Source organism: Coenobita brevimanus, chromosome 36, assembly GCF_032717465.1.
Source record: "Coenobita brevimanus isolate Jiangsu-jjx chromosome 36, ASM3271746v2, whole genome shotgun sequence".
In the NCBI taxonomy this organism is placed as follows: Eukaryota; Metazoa; Arthropoda; class Malacostraca; order Decapoda; family Coenobitidae; genus Coenobita; species Coenobita brevimanus.
The window spans coordinates 2,957,508-2,974,782 of record NC_136989.1 but is presented as its reverse complement, the minus strand read 5'-3'; the positions used below and the strand labels follow the sequence as shown (position 1 = coordinate 2,974,782).

The following is a 17,275-nucleotide window of genomic DNA, read 5'->3' as shown; positions in this document are numbered from 1 at the left end:
ACGACGACGACGACCACGACGACGACGACCACGACGATGACGACCACGACCACGACCACGACCACGACCACGACGACGATGACGACCACGACGACCACCACGACCACGACCACCACGACCACGACCACCTCAACCACGACCATGACCACGACCACCTCGACCACGACCACGACCACGACCACGACAACGACGATGACGACCACGACGACGACAACGACCACGACCACGACCACGACCACAACGACGACAACGACCACGACCACGACGACGACCACGACGACGATGACGACCACGACCACGACGACCACGACCACGACCACAACCACGACCACAACGACCACGACCACGACGACCACGACGACCACGACCACGACGACCACGACCACGACCACGACCACGACCACCACGACCACAACCACGACCACGACCACAACCACGACCACGACCACAACCACGACCACGACGACCACGACCACGACCACGACCACGACCACGACCACGACGACGACCACGACCACGACCACCACGACCACGACGACCACGACCACGACGACCACGACCACGACGACCACGACCACGACGACCACGACCACGACCACCACGACCACGACCACGACCACGACCACGACGACCACGACCACGACGACCACGACCACGACGACGACCACGACGACCACGACCACGACGACCACGACCACGACGACCACGACGACCATGACCACGACGACCACGACCACGACCACGACCACGACGACCACGACGACCACGACCACGACCATGACGACCACGACCACGACGACGACGACCACGACCACGACCACGACGACGACCACGACGACCACGACCACGACGACGACCACGACCACCACGACCACGACCACCACCACGACCACGACCATGACCACGACCACCACGACCACGACCACGACGACCACGACCACGACCACGACCACCACCACGACGACCACGACCACGACGACCACGACCACGACCACGACGACCACGACAACGACCACGACCACGACCACGACCACAACAACGATGACGACCACGACGACGACGACGACCACGACCACGACCACGACCATGACCACGACCACGACCACGACCACGACCACCACGACCACGACCACGACCACGACCACGACCACGACCACGACCACCACGACCACAACCACGACCACGACCACGACCACAACGACCACGACGACCACAACGACCATGACGACGACCACGACCACGACCACGACCACGACGACGACGACCACGACGACGATGACCACGACGACAACGACGACGACCACGACCACGACCACGACCACGACCACGACAACGACCACGACCACAATGACCACGACCACGACCACAATGACCACTACGACCACGACCAAGACCACAATGACCACGACCACGACCACAATGACCACTACGACCACGACCACGACCAAGCCGACCACGACCACGACGACCACGACCACGACCACAATGACCACGACCACGACCACGACCACGACCACGACCACAACGACCACGACCACAATGACCACGACCACGACGATGACCACGACCACGACCACGACGACCACGACCACGACCATGACCACGACGACCACGACCACGACCACGACCACGACGACGATGACCACGACGACGATGACCACGACGACAACAACAACGACCACGACCACGACCACCACCACGACCACGACCACGACCACGACAACGACGACGACCACGACGACGACGACCACGACGACGATGACCACGACGACGACGACCACGACGACAACAACGACGACCACGACCACGACCACGACCACGACCACCACCACCACGACGACCACCACCACCACCACCACCACCACCACGACCACCACCACGACCACGACGACCACGACCACGACCACGACCACGACCACAACCACGACCACGACCACGACCACGACCACAACCACGACCACGACCACGACCACGACCACGACGACCACGACCACGATGACCACGACCACGACGACCACGACCATGACCACGACCACGACCACGACCACGACCACGACGACCACGACCACGACGACCACGACCACGACGACCACGACCACGACCACGACCACGACCACGACGACCACGACCACGACGACCACGACCACGACGACCAGAACCACGACCACGACCACCACGACCACGACGACCACGACCACGACCACCACGACCACGACCACAACGACGACGACGACGACCACGACGATGACGACCACGACGACGACCACGACGACGATGACCACGCAGACAACGACAACGACCACGACCACGACCATGACCATGACCACGACCACGACAACGACGACGACCATGACGAGCAAGACGACCACGACGACGACGACCACGACGACAACAACGACCACCACCACCACCACCACGACCACCACCACCACCACCACCACCACGACCACCACCACGACCACCACCACCACCACGACCACCACCACCACCACCACCACCACCACGGCCTTGACGACAACGACCACGACCACGACCACGACCACAACCACGACCACCATGACCATGACGACCACGACCACGACCACGACGACCACGACCACGACGACCACGACGACCACGACGACCACGACCACGACCACGACCACGACGACCACGACGACCATGACCACGAACATGACCACGACCACGACCACGACGACCACGACCATGACGACCACGACGACCATGATCACGACCACGACGACCAGAACCACAACCACGACCACGACGACAACGACCACGACCACCACGACCACGACCACCACGACCACGACCACCACGACCACGACCACCACGACCACGACCACGACCACGACCACCACGACCACGACCACGACCACCACGACCACAACCACGACCACGACCACGACCACGACCACGACCACGACCACGACCACGACCACGACCACGACCACGACGACCACGACCACGACGACGACCACGACCACGACGACAACCACGACGACCACGACGACCACGACCATGATGACCACGACCACGACCACGACGACCACGACCACGACCACGACCACAACCACGACCACGACCACAACCACGACCACGACAACCACGACCACAACGACCACGACAACCACGACCACGACAACCACGACCACAACGACCACGACCACGACAACCACGACCACGACCATGACCACGACGACCACGACCACGACGACCACGACCACGACCACAACCACGACCACGACCACGACGACCACGACCATGACGACCATGACGACCACGACCACGACGACCACGACCACGACCACGACCACCACGACCACGACCACGACGACCACGACCATGACGACCACGACCACGACCACGACCACGACCACGACGACCACGACCACGACCACGACCACGACGACGACCACGACCACGACCACGACGACGACCACGACCACGACGACGACCATGACCACGACGACGACGACGACCACGACCACGACCACGACCACGACCACGACCACGACCACGACCACCACCTCGACCACCACCACGACCACCACCACGACCACCACCATGACCACGACGACCACGACCACGACCACGACCACGACGACGACCAAGACCACGACGACCACAACCATGACCAAAACCACGACCACAACCACGACCACGACCACGACCACGACGACCACGACCACGACAACCACGACCACGACCACGACCACGACGACCACGACCACGACCACGACGACCACGACCACGACCACAACCACGACCACGACGACCACGACCACGACGACCACGACCATGACGACCACGACCACGACGACCACAACCATGACCAAAACCAGGACCAAGACCACGACCACAACCACGTCCACGACCACAACCACGACCACGACGACCACGACCACCACGACCACGACCATGATGACCACGATGACCACGACCACGACCACGACCACAACCACGACCACGACCACAACCACGACCACGACCACAACCACGACCACGACGACCACGACCACGATGACCACGACCACGACGACCACGACCACGACGACCACGACCACGACGACCACGACCACGACCACCACACCCACGATGACCACGACCACGACGACCACGACCACGACCACGATGACCACGACCACGACCACGACCACGACGACCACGACCACAACCACGACCACGACGACCACGACCACGACCACGACCACGACCACGACGACCACGACGACCACGACCACGACCACGACGACCACGACCACGACCACGACCACGACGACCACGACCACGATGACCACGACCATGACGACGACGACCACGATGACGACGACCACAACGACGACCACGACCATGACGACGACGACCACGACCACGACCACGACGACGACCACGACCACGACCACGACGACGACGACCACGACCACGACCATGACCACGACGACGACCACGACCACGACGACGACCACGACGACCACGACCACGACCACGACCAGAACCAAGACCACGACGACCACAACCACGACCACAACCACGACCACAACCACGACCACAACCACGACCACGACCACAACCACGACTACGACCACGACCACGACGACCACGACCACGACCACAACCACGACCACAACGACCACGACCACGACGACCACGACCACGACGACCACGACCACGATGACCACGACCACGACGACCACGACCACGACCACGACCACGACCACGACCACGACCACAACCACGACCACGACCACAACCACGACCACGACGACCACGACCACCACGACCACGACCATGACCACGATGACCACGACCACGACCACGACCACAACCACGACCACGACCACGACCACGACCACGACGACCACGACCATGATGACCACGACCACGACGACCACGACCACGACGACCACGACCACAACGACCACAACCACGATGACCACGACCACGACGACCACGACCACGACCACGATGACCACGACCACGACCACGACCACGACCACGACCACGACGACCACGACCACAACCACGACCACGACGACCACGACCACGACCACGACCACGACCACGACGACCACGACCACGACCACGACCACGACGACCACGACCATGACGACGACGACCACGACGACGACGACGACCACGATGACGACGACCACGACGACGACCACGACCATGACGACCACGACCACGACCACGACGACGACCACGACCACGACGACGACCACGACGACGACCACGACCATGACCACGACGACGACGACCACGACCATGACCACGACCACGACCACGACCACGACGACCACGACCACGACCACGACCACGACCACGACCACGACCACAACCACGACCACGACCACAACCACGACCACGACCACGACCACGACGACCACGACCACGACGAAAACGACCACAACGACCACGACCACGACGACCACGACCACGACGAAAACGACCACAACGACCACGACCACGAAAACCACGACCACGACCACGACCACGATGACCACGACCACGACCACCACGACCACGACCACGACCACCACGACCACCACGACCACGACCACGACCACGACCACCACGACCACGACCACCACGACCACGACCACCACGACCACGACCACCACGACCACGACCACGACCACCACCACGACGACCACCACCACCACGACGACCACCACCACCACAACGACGATGACGACCACGACGACGACCACGACCACGACGACCACGACCACAACGACGACAATGACCACGACGACGACCACGACGACGATGACGACCACGACCACGACAACCACGACCACGACCAAGACCATGACAACAACGACCACGACGACCACGACCAAGACCATGACGACCACGACCACGACCACGACGACCACGACCACGACCACGACCACGACGACCACGACCACAACCACGACCACGACCACGACCACGACCACGACCACGACCACGACCACGACCACGACCACGACCACGACCACGACCACGACCACGACGACCACGACCACGACCACGACGACCACGACCACAACGACCACGACCACGACCACGACCACCACGACCACGACCACCACGACCACGACCACGACCACCACGACCACAACGACGACGACGACGACGACGACGACCAAGACGATAACGACCACGACGACGACGACGACCACGACTACAAATATGACCACGACGACCACGACCACGACCACGACCACGACCACGACGACCACGACCACGACCACGACCACCACGACCACGACCACGACGACCACGACCACAACGACGATGACGACCACGACGACCACGAACCCAGACCACGACCATGACCACGACGACTACGACCACGACAACGACGACGGCCACGACCACGACGATGGCCACGACCACGATGACGACCACGACCACGACGACCACGACCACGACCACGACCACGACCACAACGACCACGACCAGAACGACCACGACCATGACCACGACCAGAACCACGACCACGACGACCACAACCACGACGACCACGACCACGACCACAACCACGACCACGACCACGACCACGACCACAACCACGACCACGACCACGACCACGACCACGACCACGACCACGACCACAACCACGACCATGACGACCACGACCACGACCACGACAACGACCACGACCACGACGACCACGACCACGACCACGACGACCACGACCACGACGACCACGACCACGACCACAACGACCACGACCACAACGACCACGACCACGACCACGACCACGACCACCACGACCACGACCACCACGACCACGACCACCACGACCACAACGACCACGACCACGACGACGACCACGACGATGACGACCACGACGACGACGACCACGACGACGATGACGACCACGACCACAACGACGACGACGACCACAACGACGACCACGACCACGACCACGACCACGACCACAACCACGACCACGACCACGACCACGACCACGACGACCACGACCACGACCACGACGACAACGACCACGACCACGACGACCACGACCACGACCACGACCACGACGACCACGACGACGACCACGACCACGACGACGACCACGACCACAACGACGACGACGACCACGACGACGACCACGACCACCACGACGACGACCACGACCACGACCACGACGACAACCACGACAACCACGACCACGACCCCGACGACCATGACGACCACGACCACGACCACGACCACGACGACGATGACCACGACCACAACGACGACCACGACCACGACCACGACGACGACCACGACCACGACCACGACCACGACCACCACCACGACCACGACCACGACGACCACCACCACCACGACGACCACCACCACCACGATGACGACCACCACCACGACGACGACCACCACCACCACCACCACCACCACCACGACCACCACCACCACCACCACCACCACCACCACCACCACGAAGACGACCACCACCACCACGACCACCACCACCACCACGACCACGACGACGACCACGACGACGACCACGACCACGACCACGACGACGACCACGACCACGACGACGATGACCACGACGACAACGACGACGACCACGACCATGACCACGACGATGACCACGACCACGACGACGACCACGACCATGACCACGACCAAAACCACGACCACGACCACCACTACGACCACAACCACGACCACGACCACGACCACGACCACAACGACCACCACGACCACGACGACCATAACGACTATGACGACGACCACGACCACGACGACCATAACGACTATGACGACGACCACGACCACGATCACGACCACGACGACGACGACCACGACGACGACGACCACGACCACAATGACCACGACCACGACCACAATGACCACTACGACCACGACCAAGACCACAATGACCACGACCACGACCACAATGACCACTACGACCACGACCACGACCACGACCACGACGACCACGACCACGACCACGACCACGACCACGACCACAACGACCACGACCACGACGATGACCACGACCATGACCACGACGACCACGACCACGACCACGACCACGACCACGACGACGATGACGACCACGACAACGACGACGACCACGACCACGACCATGACCATGACCACGACCACGACAACGACGACGACCACGACGAGAGAGACGACCACGACGACGATGACCACGATGACGACGACCACGATGACAACAACGACGACCACGACAACGACCACGACCACGACAACGACCACGACCACGACCACCACCACCACGACCACCACCACCACCACCACCACGACCACCACCACGACCACGACGACCACGACCACGACCACGACCACGACCACAACCACGACCACGATGACCATGACGACCCAGACCACGATAACCACGACCACGACGACCACGACCACGACGACCACGACCACGACGACAATGATCACGAACATGACCACGACCACGACCACGACGACCACGACGACCACGACGACCACGACCACGACGACCACGACCACGACGACCACGACGACGACCACGACCACGACGACCACAACCACGACGACCACGACCACGACCACCACGACCACGACCACCACGACCACGACCACCACGACCACGACCACGACCACCACGACCACGACCACCACGACCACGACCACCACGACCACGACCACCACGACCACGACCACCACGACGACCACGACGATGACGACCACGACGACGACCACGACCACGACGACGATGACCACGCAGACAACAACAACGACCACGACAACGACCATGACCATGACCATGACCACGACCACGACAACGACGACGACCACGACGAGCAAGACGACCACGACCACGACCACGATGACGACGACCACGACGACAACAACGACGACCAAGACAACGACCACGACCACCACCACCACCACCACCACCACGACCACGACGACCACGACCACGACCACGACCACAACCACGACCACGATGACCATGACGACCACGATGACCATGACGACCACGACCACGACCACGACCACGACGACCACGACGACCACGACCACGACGACCACGACCACGACGACCACGACCACGACGACCACGACCACAACGACCACGACCACGACGACCACGACCACGACCACGACCACGACCACGACCACGACGACCACGACCACGACGACCACGACCATGACGACCACGACGACCACGACCACGACCACGACCACCACGACCACGACCACGACCACCACGACCACGACCACCACGACCACCACGACCACGACCACCACGACCACGACCACGACCACGACCACGACCACGACCACGACCACGACCACGACCACGACCACGACCACAACGACGACCACGACCACGACGACCACGACCACGACCACCACGACGACGACGACGACCACGACGATGACGACCACGACCACGACCACGACGACGATGACCACGACCACAACGACGACCACGACCACAACCACGACGACGACCACGACTACGACCACGACGACGACCACGACCACCACCACGACCACCACCACGACCACCACCACGACCACGACCACCACCACCACCACGATGACGACCACCACCACGACGACCACCACCACCACCACCATCACCACCACCACCACCACCACCACCACCACCACCACCACCACCACCACCACCACCACCACCATGAAGACGACCACCACCACGACGACGACCACCACCACCACCACCACCACCACCACGACCACGAAGACGATGACCACGACGACAACAACGACGACCACGACCACGACCACGACGACCACGACCACGACGACGACCACGACCACCACCACGATGATGACGACCACCACCACGACGATGACGACCACCACCACGACGATGACGACCACCACCACGACGACCACCACCACGACCACCACCACCACCACCACCACCACCACCACCACCATGACCACCACCACCACCACCACGACCACGACCACCACCACCACCACCACCACCACCACCACCACCACCACCACCACCACCACGACCACGACCACGACGACGACCACGACCACGACGACGACCACGACCACGACCACGACGATGACCACGACCACGACGACGACCACGACCACGACCATGACGATTACCACGACCACAACGACGACCACGACCACCACCACGACGACGACCACCACCACCACGACGATGACGACCACCACCACGACGACCACCACCACCACCATGACCACCACCACCACCACGACCACCACCACCACCACCACCACCACCACCACCACCACCACCACGACCACCACCACCACCACGACGACCATGACGATGACCACGACGACGACCACGACCACGACCACGACCACGACGATGACCACGACGACCACGACGACGACCACGACCACGACGATGACCACGACCACGACGACGACCACGACCACGACCACGACCACGACGACGACCACGACCACGACCACGACCACGACCACGACGACGACCACGACCACAACCACGACCACGACCACGACCACGACCACGACCACGACCACGACCACGACCACGACCACGACCACAACCACGACCACGACCACGACCAAAACCACGACCACGACCACGATGACCACCACGACCATGACGACGACCACGACCACAACCACGACCACGACCACGTAGACGACGACGACCACGACCACGTAGACGACGACGACCACGACCACGACGACAATGACCACAACGACAACGACGACGACGACCACGACCACGACGATGACCACGACCACGACCACGACCACGACCACGACCACGACGACGACCACGACCACAACCACGACCACGACCACGATGACCACCACGACCATGACGACGACCACGACCACGACCACGACCACGACCACGACCACGACCACGACCACGACGACGACGACCACGACGACAACGACGACCACGACCACGACCACGACGATGACCACGACCACGACCACGACCACGACCACGACCATGACCACGACGACGACCACGACCACGACCACGACGACGATGACCACGACGACAACGACGACGACCACGACCACGACGACGACCACCACGACCACGACCACGACCACGACCACGACCACAACCACGACCACGACCACGACCACAACCACGACCACGACCACAACCACGACCACGACCACGACCACGACCACGACCACGACCACGACGACCACGACCACGACCACCACCACCACGACGATGACGACCACCACGACCACAACCACGACCACGACCACGACGACCACGACCACGACGACCACGACCACGACGACCATGACCACGACGACCACGACCACGACCACGACCACGACGACAACGACCACGACCACGACGACCACGACCACCACGACCACGACCACGACGACCACGACCACGACGACCACGACCACCACGACCACGACGACCACGACCACCACGACGACGACGACCACCACGACGATGACGACCACGACGACCACAACGACGACGACCACGACCACGACGACGACCACAACGACGACGACGACCACGACCACGACCACGATGACCACGACCACGACCACGACCACGACCATGACGACCACGACGACCACGACCACGACCACGATGACCACGACCACGACCACGACCACGACGACCACGACCACGACGACCACGACCACAACCACGACCACGACGACCACGACCACGACCACGACCACGATGACCACGACCACGACCACGACCACGACCATGACGACCACGACCACGACCACAACCACGACGACCACGACCACGACCACGACGACCACGACCACGACCACGACCACGACGACCACGACCACGACCACAACCACGTGACCACGACCACGACCACGACCACGACCACGACGACCACGACCACGACCACGACGACCACGACCACGACGACCACGACCACGATGACGACCACGACGACGACGACGACCACGATGACGATGACGACCACGACGACCACGACGACGACGAAAACAATGACGACCACGACCACGACCACGACCACGACGACGACCACGACCACGACCACGACCACGACCACGACGACGACGACGACCACGACCACGACCACGACCACGACGACGACCACGACGACCACGACCACGACCACGACCACGACCACGACGACCACGACCACGACCACGACCACGACCACGACCACGACCACGACGACGACCACGACCACGACGACGACCACGACCACGACCACGACCACGACCACGACCACGACCACGACCACGACCACGACCACGACGACGACCACGACCACCACGACCACGACCACGACCACGACCACCACGACCACGACCACGACCACCACGACCACGACCACGACGACCACGACCACGACCACGACCACGACCACCACGACCACCACGACCACGACCACGACCACCACGACCACGACCACGACCACGACCATGACCACGACCACGACCACGACGACGACCACGACGACGACGACCACGACTACGACGAAAACCATGACCACGACGACCACGACCACGACCACGACCACGACCACGACCACGACCACGACGACCACCACGACCACCACGACGACCACGACCACGACCACGACCACGACGACCACGACCATGACCACGACCACGACGACCACGACCACGACGACCACGACCACAACCACGACCACGACCACGACCACAACGACCACGACCACGACGACCACGACGACCACAACGACCACGACCACAACGACCACGACCACAACGACCACGACCACGACGACCACGACCACGACCACGACCACGACCACGACGACCACGACCACGACGACCACGACCACGACCACGACCACCACGACCACGACCACCACGACCACGACCACCACGACCACGACCACCACGACCACGACCACCACGACCACGACCACCACGACCACGACCACCACGACCACCACGACCACGACCACGACCACCACGACCACGACCACGACCACGACCACAACCACGACCACGACCACGACCACGACCACGACCACGACCACGACCACGACCACGACCACGACGACCACGACCACGACGACCACGACCACGACCACCACGACCACGACCACCACGACCACGACCACCACGACCACGACCACCACGACCACGACCACCACGACCACGACCACCACGACCACGACCACCACGACCACGACCACCACGACCACGACCACCACGACCACGACCACCACGACCACGACCACCACGACCACCACGACCACGACCACGACCACCACGACCACAACGACGACGACCACGACGATGACGACCACGACGACCACGACGACCACAACGACGACCACGACCACGACCACGACCACGACCACGACGACCACGACCACGACCACGATGACGACCACGACGACGACCACGACGACGACCACGACCACGACGATGACCACGACCACGACCACGACCACGACGACGACCACGACCACGACGACGACCACGACCACGACCACGACGACGACCACGACCACGACGACGACGACCACCACCACGAAGACAACCACCACCAAGACGACGACCACGACCACGACAACGACGACGACCACGACCACGACGACCACGACGACGACGACCACGACCACGACGACAACCACGACGACCACGACCACGACCACGACCACGACGACCATGACGACCACGACCACGACCACGACGACGATGACCACGACCACGACGACGACCACGACCACGACCACGACCACGACCACGACGACGACCACGACCACCACCACGACCACGACCACGACCACCACCACGACCACGACCACCACCACGACGACGACCACCACCACCACCACCACCACGACCACCACGACCTTCACCACCACAACCACCACCAACACCACCACCACGAAGACGACCACCACCACAACGACCACCACCACCACCACCACCACGACCACGACGACGACCACGACGACGACCACGACCACGACCACGACCACGACCACGACGACGACCACGACCACGACGACAACGACCACGACCACGACGACGACCACGACGACGATGACCACGACGACGACGACCACGACCATGACCACGACGACGACCACGACCACGACGACGACCACGACCACGACGACGACCACGACCACTACCACGACCACCACCACGACCACGACCACGACCACGACCACCACCACAACCACGACCACCACCACAACCACGACCACCACCACGACCACGACCACCACCACGACCACGACGACGACCACGACCACGACCACGACCACGTAGACGACGACGACCACGACCACGACGACGATGACCACAACGACAACGACGACGACCACGACCACGACGACGACCACAACCACGATCGACGACCACAACCACGACGACGACCAAGACCACGACCAGGAGCACGACCCCGACCACAATGACCACGACAACGACAACGACCACAATGACCATGACGACCACGACCACGACCACGACCACGACCACGACCACGACGACCACGACCACGACCACGACCCTAATGACCACGACCACGACCACGACGACGACCACGACCACAATGACCACGACCACGACGACGACCACGACCACGACCACGACGACCACGACCACGACCACGATGACCACGCAGACAACGACAACGACCACGACCACGACCATGACCATGACCACGACCACGACAACGACGACGACCACGACGAGAGAGACGACCACGACGACGATGACCACGATGACGACGACCACGACGACAACAATGACGACCACGACAACGACCACGACCACCACCACCACCACCACCACCACCACCACCACCACCACCACCACCACCACCACCACCACCACCACCACCACCACGACCATGACCACGGCCACGACCACGACCACGACCACGACCACGACCACGACCATGACGACCACGACCACGATTACCACGACCACGACGACCACGACCACGATTACCACGACCACGACGACCACGACGACCATGACCACGAACAACACCACGACCACGACCACCACGACCACGACCACGACCACGACGACCAGAACCACGACGACGACCACCACGACCACGACCACGACCACAACCACGACGATGACGACGACCACGATGACGATGACGACCACGACGACGACGACGACCACGACGACGATGACGACCACGACGACCACGACGACGATGACGACCACGACGACGATGACGACCACGACGACCACGACCATGACGACGATGACCACGCAGACAACAACAACGACCACGACCACGACCACGACCACGACCACGACGACCACGACGACCAAGACGACCACGACGACAACAACGACGACCACGACAACGACCACGACCACCACCACCACCACGAAAACCACCACCACCACCACCACCACGACCACCACCACCACGACCACGGCCACGACGACCACGACCACGACCACGACCACAACCACGACCACGACGACCACGACCACGACGACCACGACGACCACGACGACCATGACGACCACGACGACCATGACGACCACGACCACGATTACCACGACCACGACGACCACGACCACGACCACGACGACCAGAACCACGACCACGACCACCACGACCACGACGACCACGACGATGACGACGACCACGATGACGATGACGACCACGACGACGACCACGACCACGACGACCACGACCACGACAACCACGACCACGACGACCACGACCACGACCACGACGACCACGACCACGACCACGACCACGACGACCACGACCACGACCACGACCATGACGACCACGACCACGACCACAACGACCACGACCACGACCACGACCACGACGACCACGACCACGACCACAATGAAGACAACGACCACAACCACGACAATAACCACGACTACGACCACGACGACCACGACCACGACCACGACCACGACCACGACCACGACCACGACCACGACCACGACCACGACCACGACGACGATGACGATGACGACAACGACGACGACGAAGACCACCACGACGACCACCACGACCACGACGACGACCACGACCACGACCACGACCACGACGACCACGACCACGACAACCACGACCACGACCACGACCACGATGACCACGACCACGACCACGACCACGACGACCACGACCACGACGACCACGACCACGACCATGACCACGACCACGACCACAACGACCACGACCACGACCACGACCACGACCACAACCACGACGACCACGACCACGACCACGACGACCACGACCATGACGACGACCACGACGACGACGACGACCACGATGACGACGACGACGACGACGACGACGACGACGACCATGACGACCATGACGACGACGACCACGACCAGGACCACAACAACGATCACGACCACGACCACGACCACGACCACGACGACGGCCACGGCCACGACGACGGCAACGACCATGACCACGATGACGACCATGACCACGACGACGACCATGACCACGACGACCACGACCACGACCACGACCACAACCACGACCACAACCACGACCACGACCACAACCACGACCACAACCACAACCACGACCACAACCACAACCACGACCACAACCACGACCACCACCACCACCACCACCACCACCACCACCACCACCACCACCACCACCACCACCACCACCACCACCACCACCACGACCGTGACCACGGCCACGACGACCACGACCACGGCCACGACGACCACGACCACGAAAACGACCACGACCACAACCACGACAACGACCACAACGACGACCACACGGCGACCATGACGACCACACGGCAACCATGACCACGACTACAACCACGACCACGACGACCATGACGACCACGACCACGATTACCACGACCACGACGACGACCACGACCACGACAACGACGACCACGACCACGACGACCACGACCACGACCACGACGACCACGACCACGACGACGACCACGACGACGACGACGACCACGACGACCACGACGACGACCACGACGACGACGACGACCATGACGACAACGACAACGACGACGACCACGACGACGACCACGACCACGACGACGACCACGACCACGACCACGACCACGACCACGACGACGACCACGACCACGACGACGACCACGACCACGACCACGACCACCACGACTACGACGACCACGACCACGACCACGACCACGACCACGACCACGACGACGACCAAGACCATGACGACCACGACCAAGACGACCACAACGATGATGACCACGACGACGATGACCACCACGACGACGACCACGACCACAACGATGACCACGACCACGATGAC

At 63.5% G+C, this 17,275-nt stretch overlaps 2 protein-coding genes across 2 annotated transcripts in view; both read left to right on the top strand.

Annotated features, from left to right (window-relative positions):
• Positions 1–3,179: 3,179 nt before the first annotated feature.
• Positions 3,180–9,741, top strand: LOC145396308 (uncharacterized; the record flags this gene model as incomplete). Its single annotated transcript, XM_080269709.1, has 6 exons — positions 3,180–3,563; positions 4,632–4,955; positions 5,556–5,688; positions 7,292–7,480; positions 8,999–9,159; positions 9,454–9,741. Coding segments are annotated over 6 exons (1,479 nt in total), but the record flags the coding sequence as incomplete, so codon positions are not given.
• A 2,561-nt stretch (positions 9,742–12,302) lies between these two features.
• The window catches only part of LOC145396307 (uncharacterized), a gene marked incomplete at both ends in the record, with an annotated part of 13,751 nt that continues 8,778 nt past the window's right edge, over positions 12,303–17,275 (top strand). Inside the window, 3 exons of the mRNA XM_080269708.1 lie at positions 12,303–12,839; positions 13,407–13,901; positions 15,202–15,559. Coding sequence (XP_080125834.1) covers positions 12,303–12,839; positions 13,407–13,901; positions 15,202–15,559 — 1,390 coding nt within the window. The remainder of the gene's footprint in view (positions 12,840–13,406; positions 13,902–15,201; positions 15,560–17,275) is intronic.